We start from the raw sequence: 16,608 nt of genomic DNA, 5'->3' as shown, positions 1-16,608 counted from the left end.
TTTACGCTCTTCGATGCAACAAGGTTTAATTGTCCCTACATTGAAATCTTTGCATTATGAATCAGTAAGGGAAAGCATGTTCTCATGTGCAGGGCCACTAGAATGGAACAGGTTGCCTGTATATCTTCGACGACAGACAGAAATTCATCAATTTAAGAAAATGTTGAAGAAACATTTTTTTTGTCAAATGAAATACGATACTTGGAAATAGCTATGAAAGGAGTACTAATTTCATCTTTTGCAGCACCTTGTGAGAAGTATATGTTTTATTAATGTACATTATCATGTTGTGAATTGTTAAACATTTTAATATGTATATCTTAATAAACTATAGTACAAAAACTCGGATATGGTGAATATCAATAGTAATCACAAAAAACACTTTCACCAAAAGGATATATTGAAGGTATATTAAACAAAAGACACAAGCAAAGACCAATCTTAATGGAGGAAAAAGCCTCAGACAGGGGCCTACCCACCATCAAAAAAATCACAAAAATATATAAAATAATAATATAAAAATTAAAAATTAGAAAATGATTAAAATATTAGAAGTAGTAGACGTTTCAGATAGCATAACTAAAGCATTCTTCTGAAATATCAAAAAGTTTTTTATTGCCTTTTCTGTATCATCTCAAATAGACTTGACAAGTATGAAACAATCTTTTACCGGCTTGTAAAAAGCCGGCTTGTCATTTCCGGTGCTGACGCAATCCTACGTCATTACACCGGTATGATTTAATCTGGTTCGCTAACCATGCCGCCATCTTAGGATCTTTTGAGACGCGGTGGCGTCCGTAAGAAAGGTATGTAACCGGTTTTAAGATATTTTGTATTCACTATACATACCGGTTTCTTTCTAAATTTATTCTGATTTGAGTGTTTTATGTTTATATTCATAGTGCGATCGGATTTGTTTACACCCTGAGGCAGCTTAACAGTGAAACGCTGGCCATCGTTGGTGTTCCGATCCTTAAGGAGAAAGTTAAGTTATTATTACCTTCTTCTGCATCACTCAATTCTGAAAGCAAATTTTTTGACACATTTGACACATTGCTATGACCTTTACAGTAGGAGGTTTTATGCCAGTGAAGTGATCGCCTGAACACCGTTATTCCACCATTGTGGAGGTGGGTAGGCCCCTGTCTGAGGCTTTTTCCTCCATTAAGATTGGTCTTTGCTTGTGTCTTTTGTTTAATATACCTTCAATATATCCTTTTGGTGAAAGTGTTTTTTGTGGTATCTTAATAAACTATAACATACTGTATTCAAAAGTAGCTGTGATATCCCACCAACAGCAAACTTAAATATTCTCAGCCGTAAAGTGAATGGAGAAAACTGGTGGCCCAGACAGGCATGAATACAAATGAATGAGACCCTGCTGATATCTTTCTGGTCCTGATCAGGGATCTTCCATGTCTGAGACAATGCTATTAACTAGTATGAAATGATTTTCAAAGAAATATTAAGGATTTTAAAAAATGAAAATCTATTCATTGATAAATGTCCTTACCCATTGTTGTTCTTTGCCGTTCTGAGATTACAGGAGATTTAGTTGTAAGTGGGTGTCCAATTTTTCGATATGCTGCTGATAGAGAAAAACAATGCTATAGAAAACTTATATTTAATAATATTGCATGCATTCTAGTTCCAAGTGTAAATCTATAGGTACATAGGAGAAACAGTTTCATTAGACACTTCTAGAAAATTATAAGTACAGAAATGATATTTCTATATATTTAGCAAGTCTTGAAGTTCCCATATATTATGGAGTATATAGATATACTCGGGTTAAAGATTGTTAGTGGTAATGGAATAGTAATTTTGATTATTTAGTTTCCAGTGCTGGTACTCAAATGCAAGGCTGTTGCTTAATAGGTTAGGCTGACCCCCCAAACTGGCCAAACTCACTATAATCAGTCACAGAGGCTGTGAAAAGGCAGCATTGCAAATATTATTCCAGTTCTTAGAATTTAGTACACATTTAGCTGGGAAAAGAGAACAAGTTGGACCAAATTCAACACATAAACTACATACTTCTACTTTACCTCACCATGGTCACATATGTAGAACATGAACAGAACCTTACTACATATACCCCCACCTTTTACTAAGCCACGGTAGAGGTTTCTACCATGGCCCAGAGAACTAAATGCTCCAAAGCTCATAGAATTCCTTTGAGCATCGGAGCAGCGTCGAAGCATTTAGTGGCCCAGGCCGCAGTAGAAACCTCTACCACAGCTTAGTAGAAGAGGGCCATAGAAGCACTTGTTTCTAGTTTTGTAAGCTTTGTATGGTGATGTTCTGTTCATAACAATACAAATATTCTTTCCTCCCTAAAAATAAAAATAAAAAAAAAAGATCACAAATTAAAACCAATAATTTGCAGGTAAAAACTGAATTGAAAACTCCAAGAAGCAGGACTCTGCTTGCAGTCTAACACCACAGAAATGGAAGTGTGTGCTCTCCTCTACTGTGCAAAATACAAAGATATCAGAGATGCATGCTGAGTATTCAGATTCCCAAAAGGGGCACATTCAAATCACTAAACATTTCTTCTTTCTTTACTGTCTGGACAGCTTAGCACTGTAGTTCATGAATTCCACATTATGTGCTGGCTGCAGCATATGCCTCCACATACTAACATGGACCTGTAGCCAGGGATTGTAGGAATTGTCTGGACAATGCTCCTTTGGAGGGAGGAACACTCCGTGTATACATTTTGGGTGTGCAGAGCCTGGGCACTTTTATTAGTAGTTTCAGGATTCTGGGTCAGTTTTAGCAGACAATGGAAAAGGTGCTAGTACTCAATATCACCAAATGCCTACTAAAAAATAAAATCTTGTGAAGACAGCACAGTTCAGGGCTTAATTTCTAGAAAATGGCCTGAAATGCAGATCCACACTTCTTATCAGACCCCAGTGCCATAGCAGTAGAGATGTTGTTCTCAGGTAGTTCTCAGCATAAGAGGAAGATAGGATGTGAGCCTGAGGCAAAGCAGAAAACAGCCCCTCTGCTCCCTAATCCAGCCCCTCTTCTCCTGTTGTGCTTGCCCCTGGCCCACTCCCTCCTCTGGCTTCAAAGTTCCACTTCCTTTTTGACTGAAAATAAAACCCTGTCTTGAATATATGGGAACTTCATCAAGTATTGGTTGTCAACACTTTGGGTCTAGAACAGGGGTCCCCAAAGTCCCTCCTTGAGGGCCGAATCCAGTCGGGTTTTCAGGATTTCCCCAATGAATATGCATTGAAAGCAGTGCATGCACATAGATCTCATGCATATTCATAGGGGAAATCCTGAAGACCCGATTGGATTCGGCCCTCAAGAAGGGACTTTGGGGACCCCTGGTCTAGAAAATGTTTGATTGAGATAGTATGAACCAAGGTTGTCTGGGCTCTCAAACATAGGAACTTGAATATGAGTTTTTAAATGCTTTAGGTGCAACATTTGTTAATTTGGAGAGAGTACATATGTCAACATTTCACAATTAGAGTTAGGGAGACTTGCAAGTACAAAGAAGTCCTGGTTCTCTGGGATCTCTCAACAGGAAAAGATAAGAATGATGAGATGGATGGAATACAGTCAGTACAATCTATTAGCCAGTATAGAGAAGCAAACAGAATGAATAATGGTCTTTGGTCTGAAAGGATGAGCAAATATCAAGAAGCAGAGTGATGACATACGATAGGCTTACATGGCACAAAATGATGTTATGAAGTATAAGAAAAGCTTGAAATGTTATAAATCAATGGGACAGTGATCACTGGAGAAAACATTACCTTGTGTTGACTGCTCTTGTTTAATAGTATCAGAAGGCTTGTCAGTGACTGGTTTTGTGATGGGCAGGCTGGTAGACTCTAGAAAATACAGCATATGAGTAATTCTGCAGTGTAATAACTGAAAGAAAAACCTATTGTAAGATAGAAGAGCACAGTGTAGGATTAATCTCTTTGCACCTATAAAATAAAGTACATTGTAAAATATTACCACATTCCTGTAACTGCAAGTAAAAAAAGAATTCATAAAACAGCTCTATGGGTTTGTTAAGGATGAAAGATCATTTTCAGTGCACTCAGATGCAAAGATACAGGTGACCATTTACCAGGTTTAGGCTGTGACACGTCTGGTTTGGGAGACATTTCAGGTTCAGACAGAGAATAGGTTTTCTCTTTAGGAGCTGTAATAGAAATCTTTAAGATATAATTAAGTTTTATTGATATCCCAGTAAGATGTCCCTGTAAACCTAAGACTCCCATATCACCTGTGAGGAAGAAATGCAGATTGGTGTAGACAAGGGGTTGAAAATGGATGATGAGTTGTAAGAATGACTTTTCAGCAGGACCAAGGGAGCTCCACTGGAATGCAATTGTAAGCAGATGGAAAAGAGCAAAAAGGGATGAGGTGCCTATTCAGCATAGGAAAAAGAACTAAACATGAAGATAACTCAGAAAAAAGTACAAGGCAGTGACAATAATGAGTTGATGGACCTTTAGGTTGCCTTGATCTTAGCTAAAAGGCTGGCAAGCGAAGTTATCTTGCATTTCAATTCTGCTAAGAACAAAAACACAGAAAAAATAGAACATGCTACAATGACATAATAAAACTAATACACATAAAAAGCAAAATAATATACATTTTCCTTTGTATACTTCTGGTAATATATTAAAAGATGCAGCGGCTTCACTCCTAGTGTTAGAACCATGAGACTATCCCTAGGGATAGTGCTATTTTAAATATGGAACTGGAAGCAACAGAAGCGTCTGGTGATCACTCCTCCCCACCAGAGACCAAGGGATTTTCAAAGGAGACCTGGGAGGATTATGGGAGGGTGAGGGCCATTGGCTGATTAGAGGTAGCTTCTGCAGTAGTGGGGGGAACTGTTATTCCAGAACACATGGTAACTGATGAAATCCAATGAAGGTACTTACTCATCTACATCTACCCCCAAAATGAGACTAGAGTACCTATCTGAAGTGCCTCTCCTTACATTGTTGCTCTTTTACAACTACCCACTGAGCTATTATGCCACAACTCCACTAGAGATGCTGCTGTCTGGTTAAATCGCTTCTGATCGCCTAAGTGGTGATATTCAGCAGCACTTATCTGGACAGAGTGAAGCTTGGGTGAACTGTGGGAAAAGCCAGGACCTAACTGGTTAATGGCCATATTTAGACTGATAACCAGTTAGGTAAACGATTGTGATTGTGTGATCAGGCCGAGAGGTTATTACTGATCACACAACTGTCCCCAGGTCTTCTACTGGGCTATCCTAAAGCACAATATTGTTAAAACAACACATACTTCATGCATACAATCTGATAAAACATTTTTAAATCCCGTGACCAGGTCCCTCCAGATTTTCTTAGTCACTACCGGGACCTCCCTGACCTTCATTGGCCCTCTGGGTCTTCAGGCAGCTTCCAGTACCATTACCGGTCTATCCGCCAGTTGCCACCGGCCCTGCTGGTCCCCCAGCTGGTCCCTCACCAGTCACCTTTGTCATTCCGCTGGTTGCCATCGGTCCTGCTGGTCGTTCTGCCTGTCATTTGCCAGTCCCCGTCAGCCTAGGACTTTGACTCTTCTTGTGGGGCCACCGCTGGTCCCTCTGTTCCCTGGCCTCTTGGGTCTCCACAGGTCCTGGATACTCCACCGGTCCCATTGTCGGTTATCAAGCCTGAGCTCCAGACTCTACCAGGCCCTCCGGCTACTCCTTCTTCCAGACCCACTCACAGTCGCTCAGTTGTCTTTTCTTTGACACTTGCACTGAGGAGTCTCCCAGTCTCTCAGTTGTTTCCCAAACAAACATACTGAGGACTCTTTCCCAGCCAGTCTCTCTCTGAGGGCTCCTCTTGAGTACTCCTTCAAATCCCTCACCTACTCTCTGTGAGGACTCTCCTAGATGCTCAATCCCCTGGTCATAACATACTTCCTCAGCCCCCTGCTGGTCATCAAGCTTGAGCCCCCCACCTTCCCGCCCACTCCCTGCTCCTCTCCTTGTCATTCGTGTGCATGCTCCTTGCCTTCCCCGTACCTTTTTTTACTTCCCCAGTGCAGCGGGGAAAGGGAAGGTGGCACACATGCAGCAGGGGGGCAGGGAAGAGGGCGGGGAGGGGACGCACCGCTCACCCTTACTATGCCACTGTGTGGATCCCAGTAATTATTAAAGCATAGCCTCCATAAGCCCCGGGGAATTCCTTATCCTGAACTAGTCTTAAATAGTCAATACCGGTGCCCAGTATCTGGGGCTAATTCTCCCTGTGGTGGTCAGCGTTTTGACGGCTGTGGGCTGAATATCAGCCAGACCGTGTGCTCAAATAAGCAGTTCATTTTTAGAAAATGACTACCGTTAAAACATATTATTGTACCAGTAACACAGTTACTAATAACTGAGTTCACAGTACAAGAACACATCTTGATAGCCCCCTCCCAAGAAAACCCCCAGACCCAGACTGTGGGACTGATGACTGAAGGAGTGTGCACAAAAGCTGCAAAAATTTGAGCTGGTTATTAGCTTTAAATTCTGATGGTATTAAAAAGTTATAACATTTCCCTTGACTTTGTCTCTTTTACATATAGAAAATAATAATTAGTGGTAATCAGTCAGACAAATCCATTTCAGCTCAAGTGAAATGAATTACTGTAATTCTCTTCTTTTTTTTTTAAACTTATGTTTACTGAAAGTGTTAAAGGTCACAACTGAACAGTATACAAACGCAGTGAAGTACAAAAACATCCAAATACAGAGAAAGTGAAACATTGTCAGTAAGGCCTGCATAAAAGAGAGCCCCTAAGTCAAGAAATCCCAAAATATAGTATAACCAAAAGGAAAAGGCTGGGCTCACTGCCCATGGTGAGCAGCATAAAGTGTAGGAAAAGGATACCACATACTACTTTGAGCCCAAAGGATTGGCAATAAATCAAATTTAAAGAAAGCCATATTTTTAAATTAACAAAGGGCCATAGTAAAGTGTCACATGATTAATAGCCCTTCTGTTATATTTCCACTACATGATTGAAAAATGCAGCCATCAAATGTGCATATCTGGCTGCATATTTTCTTTAAAAAGGCTTTGCTTTTGGATCACTGCCACTCGTACAACTCCAGTTTTGGATCCAAAATAAAAAAAAGTGATGTGTTGTTAGCTGTGATGGTTTAGGTGCTTCATTTTTTTTTTAGTAACCTGCTCTGACAGCCCTCTAATTTTCCAAACTTTAGACAAGACCTATATAGGGAAATCATTACAACTTTAGAGAGGCCATTTCCACATATATATGCTTACATAGCATATTGCATATTATTTCATCACTGGGAGGAAAAGAGGGTGTGGTGGCTTTCACAGAGAAAGTAGAACCACTAATCACTCATCATTTAAAGCCAGGCACCTCCTTCCATAAATGGCTGAGATGATAATTCTATAATGGGTTGCCTATTTTTAGATGCTGCTACTACTATTTATCATTTCTATAGCACTAAATGGTGTATACATTGTTGTACATGTACTGTACATTTAACATATAAATCAGTAGACAGTCCCTGCTCAGAAGAGCTTACAATCTAATTTAGACAGACAAAAAGGACATATAGGGGTTGGGTAGTTTCTTGCAGAGAAAATTGTTAAGATGGACATAAGTATCTTATAGTAAGTGCGAGTTAGAAGTTAAAAGCAGCCTCAAAAAAGTGAGCTTTTAGCTTGGATTTGAATACTGCTAGAGATGGAGCCTGTTGTAATGACTCAGGCAGTCTGTTCCAGGCATATGGTGCAGCAAGATAGAAGGAATGGAGACTACAGTTGGCAGTGGAGGAGAAGGGTACAGATAGGAGGGACGTACCCAATGAACGGAGTTCGCGGGAGGGAGCATAGGAGGAGGAGAAATATTGAGAGATATTGAGGGGCTGCCAAGTGAATGCACTTGTAAGTCAGTAAGAGGAGCTTGAACAGTAATTTGAAATGGATGATGAGCCAATGAAGTGACTTGAGGAGAGGGGTAATGTATGATGGCTCTCTTGGAATAAAAGTTGTGCAGCAGAATTTTGGATGGATTGAAGAGGAGAGAGAATGTTGAAGGGAGGGATGATACAGAGGTGGAGAGGGCACCAGGGTCAATAGCCTGAAGGTTTCTAAATGTATTGCTTGTGATTGGCTTGGGGGGTAAGGGGGGGTGAATTGTGAATTTTAACAGATGATGGTCAGACCAGGTTGGAGCCTGTTCCATAATGGAAAGTAGGTGCTTATTTTTCAAATTTGATCATGTTCGATCATTGTTTCCCAGTGGACCCAACACCATTACCTCTAGTATTATACCCTGCATTCCACTAACGACTAGATTTAAAATAGCTCTCCCTCTTATTGCTCCAAGAAGCAGTCATTTATTACATCTAGGAATTTTACCTCCCTAGCACTCTTTGATGTAACATTTATACAGTCAATATTGGGACGTTGAAATCACAGAAATACTATAATTTCCAATCATTAAAGCAGCAACTTATGGTTGAAATCACCCATTATTATACTGTCGCCCAATTTGCCAGATATTCTAATTTCCATAAACATTTCTTCATCAGTCTGTTTGTTCTGTCCTGGCAAATGGTAATACAGCCCTACCAGTATACTCCTTCCTTTCGCACATGGAATTTCTATCCATAAGGATTCCATACTACTATCTGTTTCATGTAGAATGTTTATTCTGTTTGAGTCAATACTCTCTTTAACATATAGCACAACCCCATTCCAATGTGATCCACTCTATTATTGTGATATAATTTGTGGAAGTGGGACAATCAATGTCCCATTGATTGTCCCACTTCCACTAGGTCTTTGAGTTGCCTATTATATCTACCTCTTCATTTAGTGCTATATACTCTAATTCTCCCATCTTATTTTTTAGGCCTCTGGCATTTGTATACAAACATTTCAAACTGTGTTTTTTCCCTGCACTGCTTAGAAGTTGACAGGGATAATTTGCATCCTTTGCTCTCCCCTTAAGCACTCCTAGCTTCCTTTCACCATTGTTAAAACCTTTCTTTTAGGATTTCCTAAATGTCTTGTTTCAATAGTATCCTTCATGGATACTCCACACTGAACCATGTGCTCCTGGGTGACTGTCGGCATTCCTCACCCATTTTAGTTTAAAAGCTGCGGTATCTCCTTTTTGAATGTTAGGATGGAGTTCATCCTTTTGGAATAGGATCACCTTTTCCCAGAATGTTGCCTAGCAAATCTTAACATTAGCATTCACATTCCTATCACCTGCAACTGAAAGCTAATCACCATCAATTAATCACACAACTCAATTTTATTAGAATAAACATTTGGCCGCAACTTTATATCTATCTTAATATTATCTCCACCTACAATACAATCTGTGTCCAAAACCAATAAACCCCAATGCATAGTTCACACATCCCCAGGAAGCTATTCGGTGTCAAAACTACTGTAGCTCCCATTAAGTCTTTAAACTTATAACATTCCCCCAAACATGACCCACAGTGATGCAAGGCCATACTTCTCCTCACCCCAGATATGACTCAAGGTGATGCCAGGCCATGTTTCCCCTAGCAGCAGTGTCGCCTACGAGTGTTACATTTATTTATTAACTGCTCATCTCCCAGATCCAACTGGGCCAAACCCTATTTTCCGCCCTGCCCAAAGCTGCGACCACCTCCCCTCATCTGCATAAGCTGAACCAAATCACCCAAGTCCACATATAACTTGTAACTCCCCCCCACCCCCAAACACTGACACAAAACATAACACCAGCACACATGGGAGGGAGGGAGGGAGGGAGGGATAATTTTTTTCCTGAAGAGGCTACTCTACTCCTCTCCTTTTCTCACAGAACTCACTCCAGCCTGCCACAACATCCAACCAATCCCATGACTTCTCCACCCCCACTACCTTCGAAACCTCCCTAATCCTTTTTCTTTCTTACAAGCTCTGTCTATTAACCCTTTCTTACCTCCTCTTATAAACTTGTCAATCCTTATTCTACAGACCCTTGACATCACCTCATATATTCCCCCTACCCTCTGCCTCCTCCCCCATTTTATCCACACCACCATCCAATAAATATTACCAACAGGTGACATCAGCTCATCTAATGTTATATCACACCAGATGAATCTGGTGTTCTTCTAAATGTCCCATCCCTGAACCATCTCAATCATGAAGAGATAGTATACAGCAGGTACAGTTTAACATAAACCTTATAATTTTGCTAACAGCACAACAATAGTAAAATGGCCAAATGTCAACTTAAATACAGTACAATCAACAAAGTATACCTGGAATTGAAACCTAGTAATAGGACTGAAATGACATTGTATCAGAATTTTGAACATTTGATTCCGGAACTTGGAGACAGCAGACATGGCTATGCATCTGTGAAGTTCCCATCCCCAGGCATACTTCTGGTGATTTTCAGCTTTAAAATTTATTTCCTTAGAAGCAGAAAGTATGAAATTTTCTCGAATAATGGCTTCTAATAAGCAAACCAAGCACGAAACAGGTGGAAAGGCAAAAAGATTAAAGGAAGATCCGCCCACACCTTCCAAGACTCCCCTGCCTGTGGACGCTCTGGACACGATAGAGCTAATTGAGGAGCTCAGAAATATTTGATCAGTGATGAAAGATAACACAGATCAACTGGCAGCGGTGAAGGAAGAAGTAGCAAACCTGGCACAGAAAGTGGAATTGGTTCATACCAGAATGGCACAGATAGAAACCCGAATGGAGAAAGTGGAAATGGAGCAGCTGGAATATAAAAAAGATTACAAGGGTCTTCAGGACATGGAAAAACGGATGGTGGATTTTGAAAATCATTCAAGAAGAAACAATGTGAGGATACTGGGATTAAAAGAAGGGGTGGAGGGAAAGAACACTATAACTTTCTTGGAGGAAATCCTACCATAAATACTGCCCCTTAATTTAAAAGTGCCATTAGAAATTGAAAGGGCACATAGGATCCTAGGAAGGAGACCTAATGGTCAGTCAGGACCTAGACCATTAATATTTCACCTGTTTTGTTTCCAGCATAATATAGAAATTTTAAGATTGGCAAGGGAGACCAAAAATCTAAATTACAAAGATTCAAAAATCATATTTGTTCCAGATTTTGTGAGAGCAACAGTGAATCTGTGCAAACAATTTTTACAATTGAGGCAGCAATTAAAGCAGATCGGGGCAAAGTATGGGCTTTATTATCCTGCATTCATAAGGGTTACTTATAAAGATAAATTCTACCAGTTTGAAGACCCTGAGAAGTTAACGGAGTTTCTTTCTCAGCAAGAGATACCAATGGATTGAGTGGGTAATCCTGTCAGCTGTGAGGGGTACATCGGGGGAAGTGTGTATGGATGCTATTATGAATCAAATCTTTAATTATTTATTTTCTTTTGAACTTTGGGGAAGTAAGGCTGAATATTAGTGTGATGAACTATTTATTTTAATGTATGGAGTTTTACGTTTAACTGCTCCACAAGGACAGTATTTTTTTCCTTCAAATGTGCCTCGTGATTGGAGAGAATTCGATCTCTCTTACACTTTCAACGAATGACATGCTAGTAAACAGAGAGTCCCCACCCACTGTTTAATGGAAACCTCATTCGGCAAACACACTGAGGATACATGAATAATATACGTCAGAAGAAATCAGTGCTGATGAAGGTAGTGGGAGGAGTTGATAACGCGGCCTTCTAGCATGGTTAGAGGATCACTGATAGGCTAGTAAGGTGGTAGACGGCGCCTTAAAGGAAGTGCAGAGGCAGGATTTAATGATGGAAGAAAGGAAGGATCTAAATGTGTGAGGTGAGAGGAGTGGATATCCAGCTTAGAAATTGTTTTCCGATTCGGGGGGACCACGAGATCGGTGGGTGTGGCTATCGGAGACTGAAGAGAAAAATGGCGGTGACCAGGTTCAGGCAGAAGGTTTGCTACTTAAATCTCAAAGCAAAAGTACAGCGTCGACAGCAGCAATCAGAGGCAATGGGAGGCAGCGAGGAATCGGAGCCAAAAAAACCTGATATAACTGCTTCTTCCAGTGAGGTCCCAATGGTGCAGAGTTCTGCTTGATTCCTCTCTGGACCTTAGCTCTGGTTCTCAAGCTTCCTTCGAGGGTGGAACACTTTTCAGCAATTTTGTAACATGGATGCAGGCCAATACCCAGTTTAAGCACCGTAAGCTGTAGGTGTTTAAATCTCTGCAAACTAGCGATGCCACAGGAAGAGCAGTCACAGATTATATGCCACCTCTGCCTGGGATCACATGTCATCTCTTATTAAATCCATTCTCTGTCATATACATGTTCGATGAATTCCTAAAGGCAGAGCAGGAGCGTGAAAGGAAGCGGTGGGCGAAGCTTGCCGAGCAGGAGGCATGTACTGATCTTCTACAGAAGAAGGCACATCACCTGCTCCACCGTGACAGCGAGAATGAGAGAGCACTTGTCATAGGGAAGCTAGTTTACAAACTGTTACATTCAAATTAAATTGTTTTAGGGTATTAGCATAATCACCTTAGAACTTTTAACGTTATTTATTTTACAATCTAATTTAATATTAACACCTAATCTTATATTTATTTCCAGATATATGAAGGAAAAATTTCAGGTTCAGATCTCATTGATGTAATTTTGTTGATATATATAGGAGCCCTTAGTTAATATTACCATTGAAAGCCCTTTATATTGCCCCAAATGAATCTAAAATTCCCCCTCTATTAAGTTATTATAATATATAATAACATATAATAATTTAATAGAGGGGGATTTTAGATTCATTTGGGGCAATATAAAGGGCTTTCAATGGTAATATTAACTAAGGGCTCCTTTTACGAAGGCGGGTTAAGACCTTAATGCGTGGAATAGCACGCACTAAATTGCTGCATACACTAGCCGCTACCGCCTCCTTTTGAGCTGGCGGTAGATTTTCGGCTAGCACGTGCTAATCTGTTACGTGTGCTAAAACGCTTAGCACACCTTCGTAAAAGGAGCCCTAAATGTATTTGTTTAAGTAATCTCACTAATTTAATGAATTTTCACATATATACATATATATGTACTTTATTTTATTATTATATTCTATTATTTATTTGTTCACTTTTTATGAGTATTTACGTATTTAATTAGGTATTTATGAAATATTTTAGTCCATATGAGTTGATTAATTTTAAGTTTATAAGGGGAAGTAATTAATAATGTTGCCTGGGGAGGGTTCTGGCTACCAGTCTAAGGGCTCCTTTTAGGAAGCCTCATTAGCAGCTTTATCGCACATGACTTTTTAGTGTGTGCTAACCCCTGTGCTAGCCAAAAAACTACCGCCTGCTCAAGAGGAGGTGGTAGTGGCTAGAGCGCCTGGCAAATTAGCGCGTGCTATTACGCACGTTAAACCGCTAACACAGCTTCGTAAAAAGAGCCCTAAATGTAAATCTTCAAGCAATTGTATGATATGAGGGATAGGGAATTGGGGGGAGAACAGGGGATTTTTATTATGGAGTTTAGGACATGTATTGAGCAAAGGGTGTTTTTTTTTGGGGGGGAAAAGGATTTTTGATATACTATTATGGGGTTTCTTCTTTGAAATTTTGCAATGAATTTTAAAATGTTTTCTTTAAATGTCAATGGCCTCAATCGTTCTGTTAAGAAGAAAAAACGTTCAATTTTTTTAAAGCAACAAGATGCGTATATATATATATATATATATATATATATATATATATATATATATATATATATATATATATATATATGATACAGGAAACGCATTTGTCTGCTAGGGAATCGATGAAGTTGGAAGGGGGGTGGGTCAAGCAGTGTTTCTTTGAGCCGGTTGTAGGAAAGAAAGCGGCGATGGCTATTTTAGTGCACAGGAAATGTTCAGCTGTTTTTAATTTTATTTCTACAGATTCTTCCGGAAGGTGGGTCAGGTGAATATGACCTTGGGGAAACATGCTTTGACACTAATATCTATGCATCTAATTCAAATCAAGCAGAATTTTTCAAAGCTCTTCAGCAGAAACTTCTGCTGTTAGCTACCTCTAATCTAGTGGTAGCTGGGGACTTCAATGCTGTTATGGATCCATTGATGGATAAACAACCTAGTAAACTTTTTAAATCATTGGGATTGGATAATTTAGTTCAATCCTGTGGATTAAAAGATATATGGCGGATTCTCCATTTTAATGCTCGGGAGTTTTCCTTTTGCTCCCATGTTCATAAATCATTTTCAAGAATAGATTATGTATTTGTATCAGATCAGTTAGTTTAACAGGTAACCAAAGCTGGCAAAGACCCAATTGTTTTATCAGATCATGCTGTAGTTTGGATTGAATTAAAATTTGAGGAACAAGATTTTAATAGACCTGCTTGGAGAATCAATAATACATTGCTTTCAGATTCAAACTTTATTGAGGAATTTCAATTAAAAATGAATGAATATTTTCAAATCAATGCCTGGGAGGAAATCTCTTTAGAAACATTATGGGATGCTTTCAAAGCTACCGTGAGGGGGAAAATAATTTCATATTCGGTGTATGTAAGGAAACAACTTAAAATAGAATATTCTAATTTGGAACAAAATATTAAGGTGTTAGAGTCCCAATTGGCCTTGAAGTGGGAACAAACCATTTTACTTGCCCTCTTAAAATCTAAATATAAATACAATGAGATTTCCTCTCAAATGGCTAGGAAAGAGTTGTTTTCTCAACAGGCTCTGTATTATGGAAACTCGAATAAAGCGGGAAGAGTATTAACTAATTACCTTAAAGTTAAAAAAAGAAAAGTAAAAATTGTGGCTATCACAGATGAGAATGGGGAAACTCATTCTCAAATATGAAATATCTTAAAACAATTTTTGAAATATTATAAAGCTTTATATTCTTCTGAGCTTTATTCATATAAAGAACTTGAGGGTTAAGAGTTCTTGAAGTTAATTAAGAGGCCTAAAATTCTCGAGCATATAAAAGGAACTCTTGACGCGCCTATATCAATGAAAGAACTACACGCAGCATTGAAGTCCCTTAGAGTTGGATCTGCTCCAGGTGGTGATGGGTTCACTGTAGAGTTTTACAAATCATTTCAAATTACCCTATTACCTCATCTATTAAATTTATATCAGGCTCAACTGACTAAAGGTTGTATTACAGGTACTATGGCAGAATCTTTAACTATAGTTTTGCTGAAGCCAAATAAAGATCCTATGTTGGTTTCAAATTACAGGCCTATTTCTTTGATTAATGTAGTTGGAAAACTTCTGGCTAAGTTATTGGCTTTACGCTTGGCCAAGGCTCTCCCTTATATTATTGGTATGCACCAAATGGGGTTCGTTGCTCAAAGACATTCTTCAAACAATACCAGACTGGCTTTCCACATGTTAAATTTAACAAAAGTCATGGATGATCCGGCCTTCTCTGTATCCTTGGATGCAGAGAAGGCCTTTGATTGTGTGGAGTAGACCTTCATGTATCAAGCAGTGGATTGGTTTGGTATAGGTTCCGTATTTATACAAATGATTCAAACCTTGTATAGTTCCCCTTCTGCCAGATTATATATTAATAATACTTTTTCAGAACGTTTTCATCTGGAGAGGGGAGTTAGATAAGGGTGTCCGTTATCTCCTTTGCTTTTTGATATTGTACTGGAACCCTTGCTATTGGCTATTCAACAGGCAAGGGAGATACAGGGTATTCCTTATGTAGGTCAGGAATATAAAGTCTCTGCGTATGCAGATGATATTTTGCTTCATTTGAGGAATCCTGAAACTTCCATCCGCATTTACTGGATCTGATTGACCAATTTGGCAAATTTTCTGGCTATAAAATAAGTTGGAGTAAATTGAAAGTTCTTCCACTAAATGTACATTGTCCAAAAGAATTATTTGATACATTCCCTTTTCTTTGGAAGGAAGAGGGTATAAAATATTTAGGTATTTGGATACATAAAACGTTGGAAGAGACGATGAAAGTAATTGAAAAATCTTTATTGCTGAAGGTTACAGAAATGTGTGAGCAATGGAACCCTTTACATCTGTCTTGGTGGGGGATAGTTCAAAGAGTTAAGACGATGACTTTGCCTGTGGTTTGCTACCAAATGTGTATGTTGTCAGTGTTTTTTCAGGGGTCCTTTTACAAGAAATTAAATAGTATTCTTACTAAATTTATTTGGCTGGGTAAAACTGCGAGAATTGCTTTAGTATCTTTACAATAACCAATTGTGACGGGGAGGGGAGGGGGGGAGGGAATTTCCTGAATTCTTATAGGTACCATCAAGTCTATATAATGCATCAGGGTTTGTATTGGATCCTCCCCGAGCTCATGGAAAATCTTTGGTTGGAATGGCAACTCCTGTCTCCATTGAGATTGTGTCACATTTTAAGTATCAAGTTACCTAGGATGTATAAGGACAATAGAATTTTATTAGACACCTGGCAGACATTGAAATTTATTAATAATTTAACACTTATTCCGATTCATAAATCCACCTGTCAGTCCCTTTGGCTGAACTCCAAGATTCAAATTGGCGGGTTTAAGATCATCTGGAAGCATTGGATGAAGGTGGGCATACATACTCTGGATGATGTAGTATCAGATGGAAAGCTGCTTGACTTTTCACAACTGG

The 16,608-nt window shown here is 39.2% G+C and overlaps 1 protein-coding gene across 50 annotated transcripts in view; it reads right to left on the bottom strand.

Moving 5' to 3' along the window:
• ABI3BP (ABI family member 3 binding protein) overlaps positions 1-16,608 on the bottom strand; it is a 433,553-nt gene that overhangs the window by 150,428 nt on the left and 266,517 nt on the right. For 44 of the 50 annotated variants that reach the window (XM_033942670.1, XM_033942663.1, XM_033942658.1 and 41 more), the window contains 2 exons: positions 3,780-3,857; positions 1,514-1,588 (listed from right to left, as the gene is read on the bottom strand). In XM_033942670.1, coding sequence (XP_033798561.1) covers positions 1,514-1,588; positions 3,780-3,857 — 153 coding nt within the window. The remainder of the gene's footprint in view (positions 1-1,513; positions 1,589-3,779; positions 3,858-16,608) is intronic. The other 6 variants (XM_033942659.1, XM_033942677.1, XM_033942690.1 and 3 more) reach the window with 1 other exon arrangement.

Source organism: Geotrypetes seraphini, chromosome 4, assembly GCF_902459505.1.
Source record: "Geotrypetes seraphini chromosome 4, aGeoSer1.1, whole genome shotgun sequence".
NCBI classification, from domain to species: domain Eukaryota; kingdom Metazoa; phylum Chordata; class Amphibia; order Gymnophiona; family Dermophiidae; genus Geotrypetes; species Geotrypetes seraphini.
The sequence above is the reverse complement of the archived record's forward strand: the minus strand, read 5'-3'. Positions and strand labels throughout refer to the sequence as shown.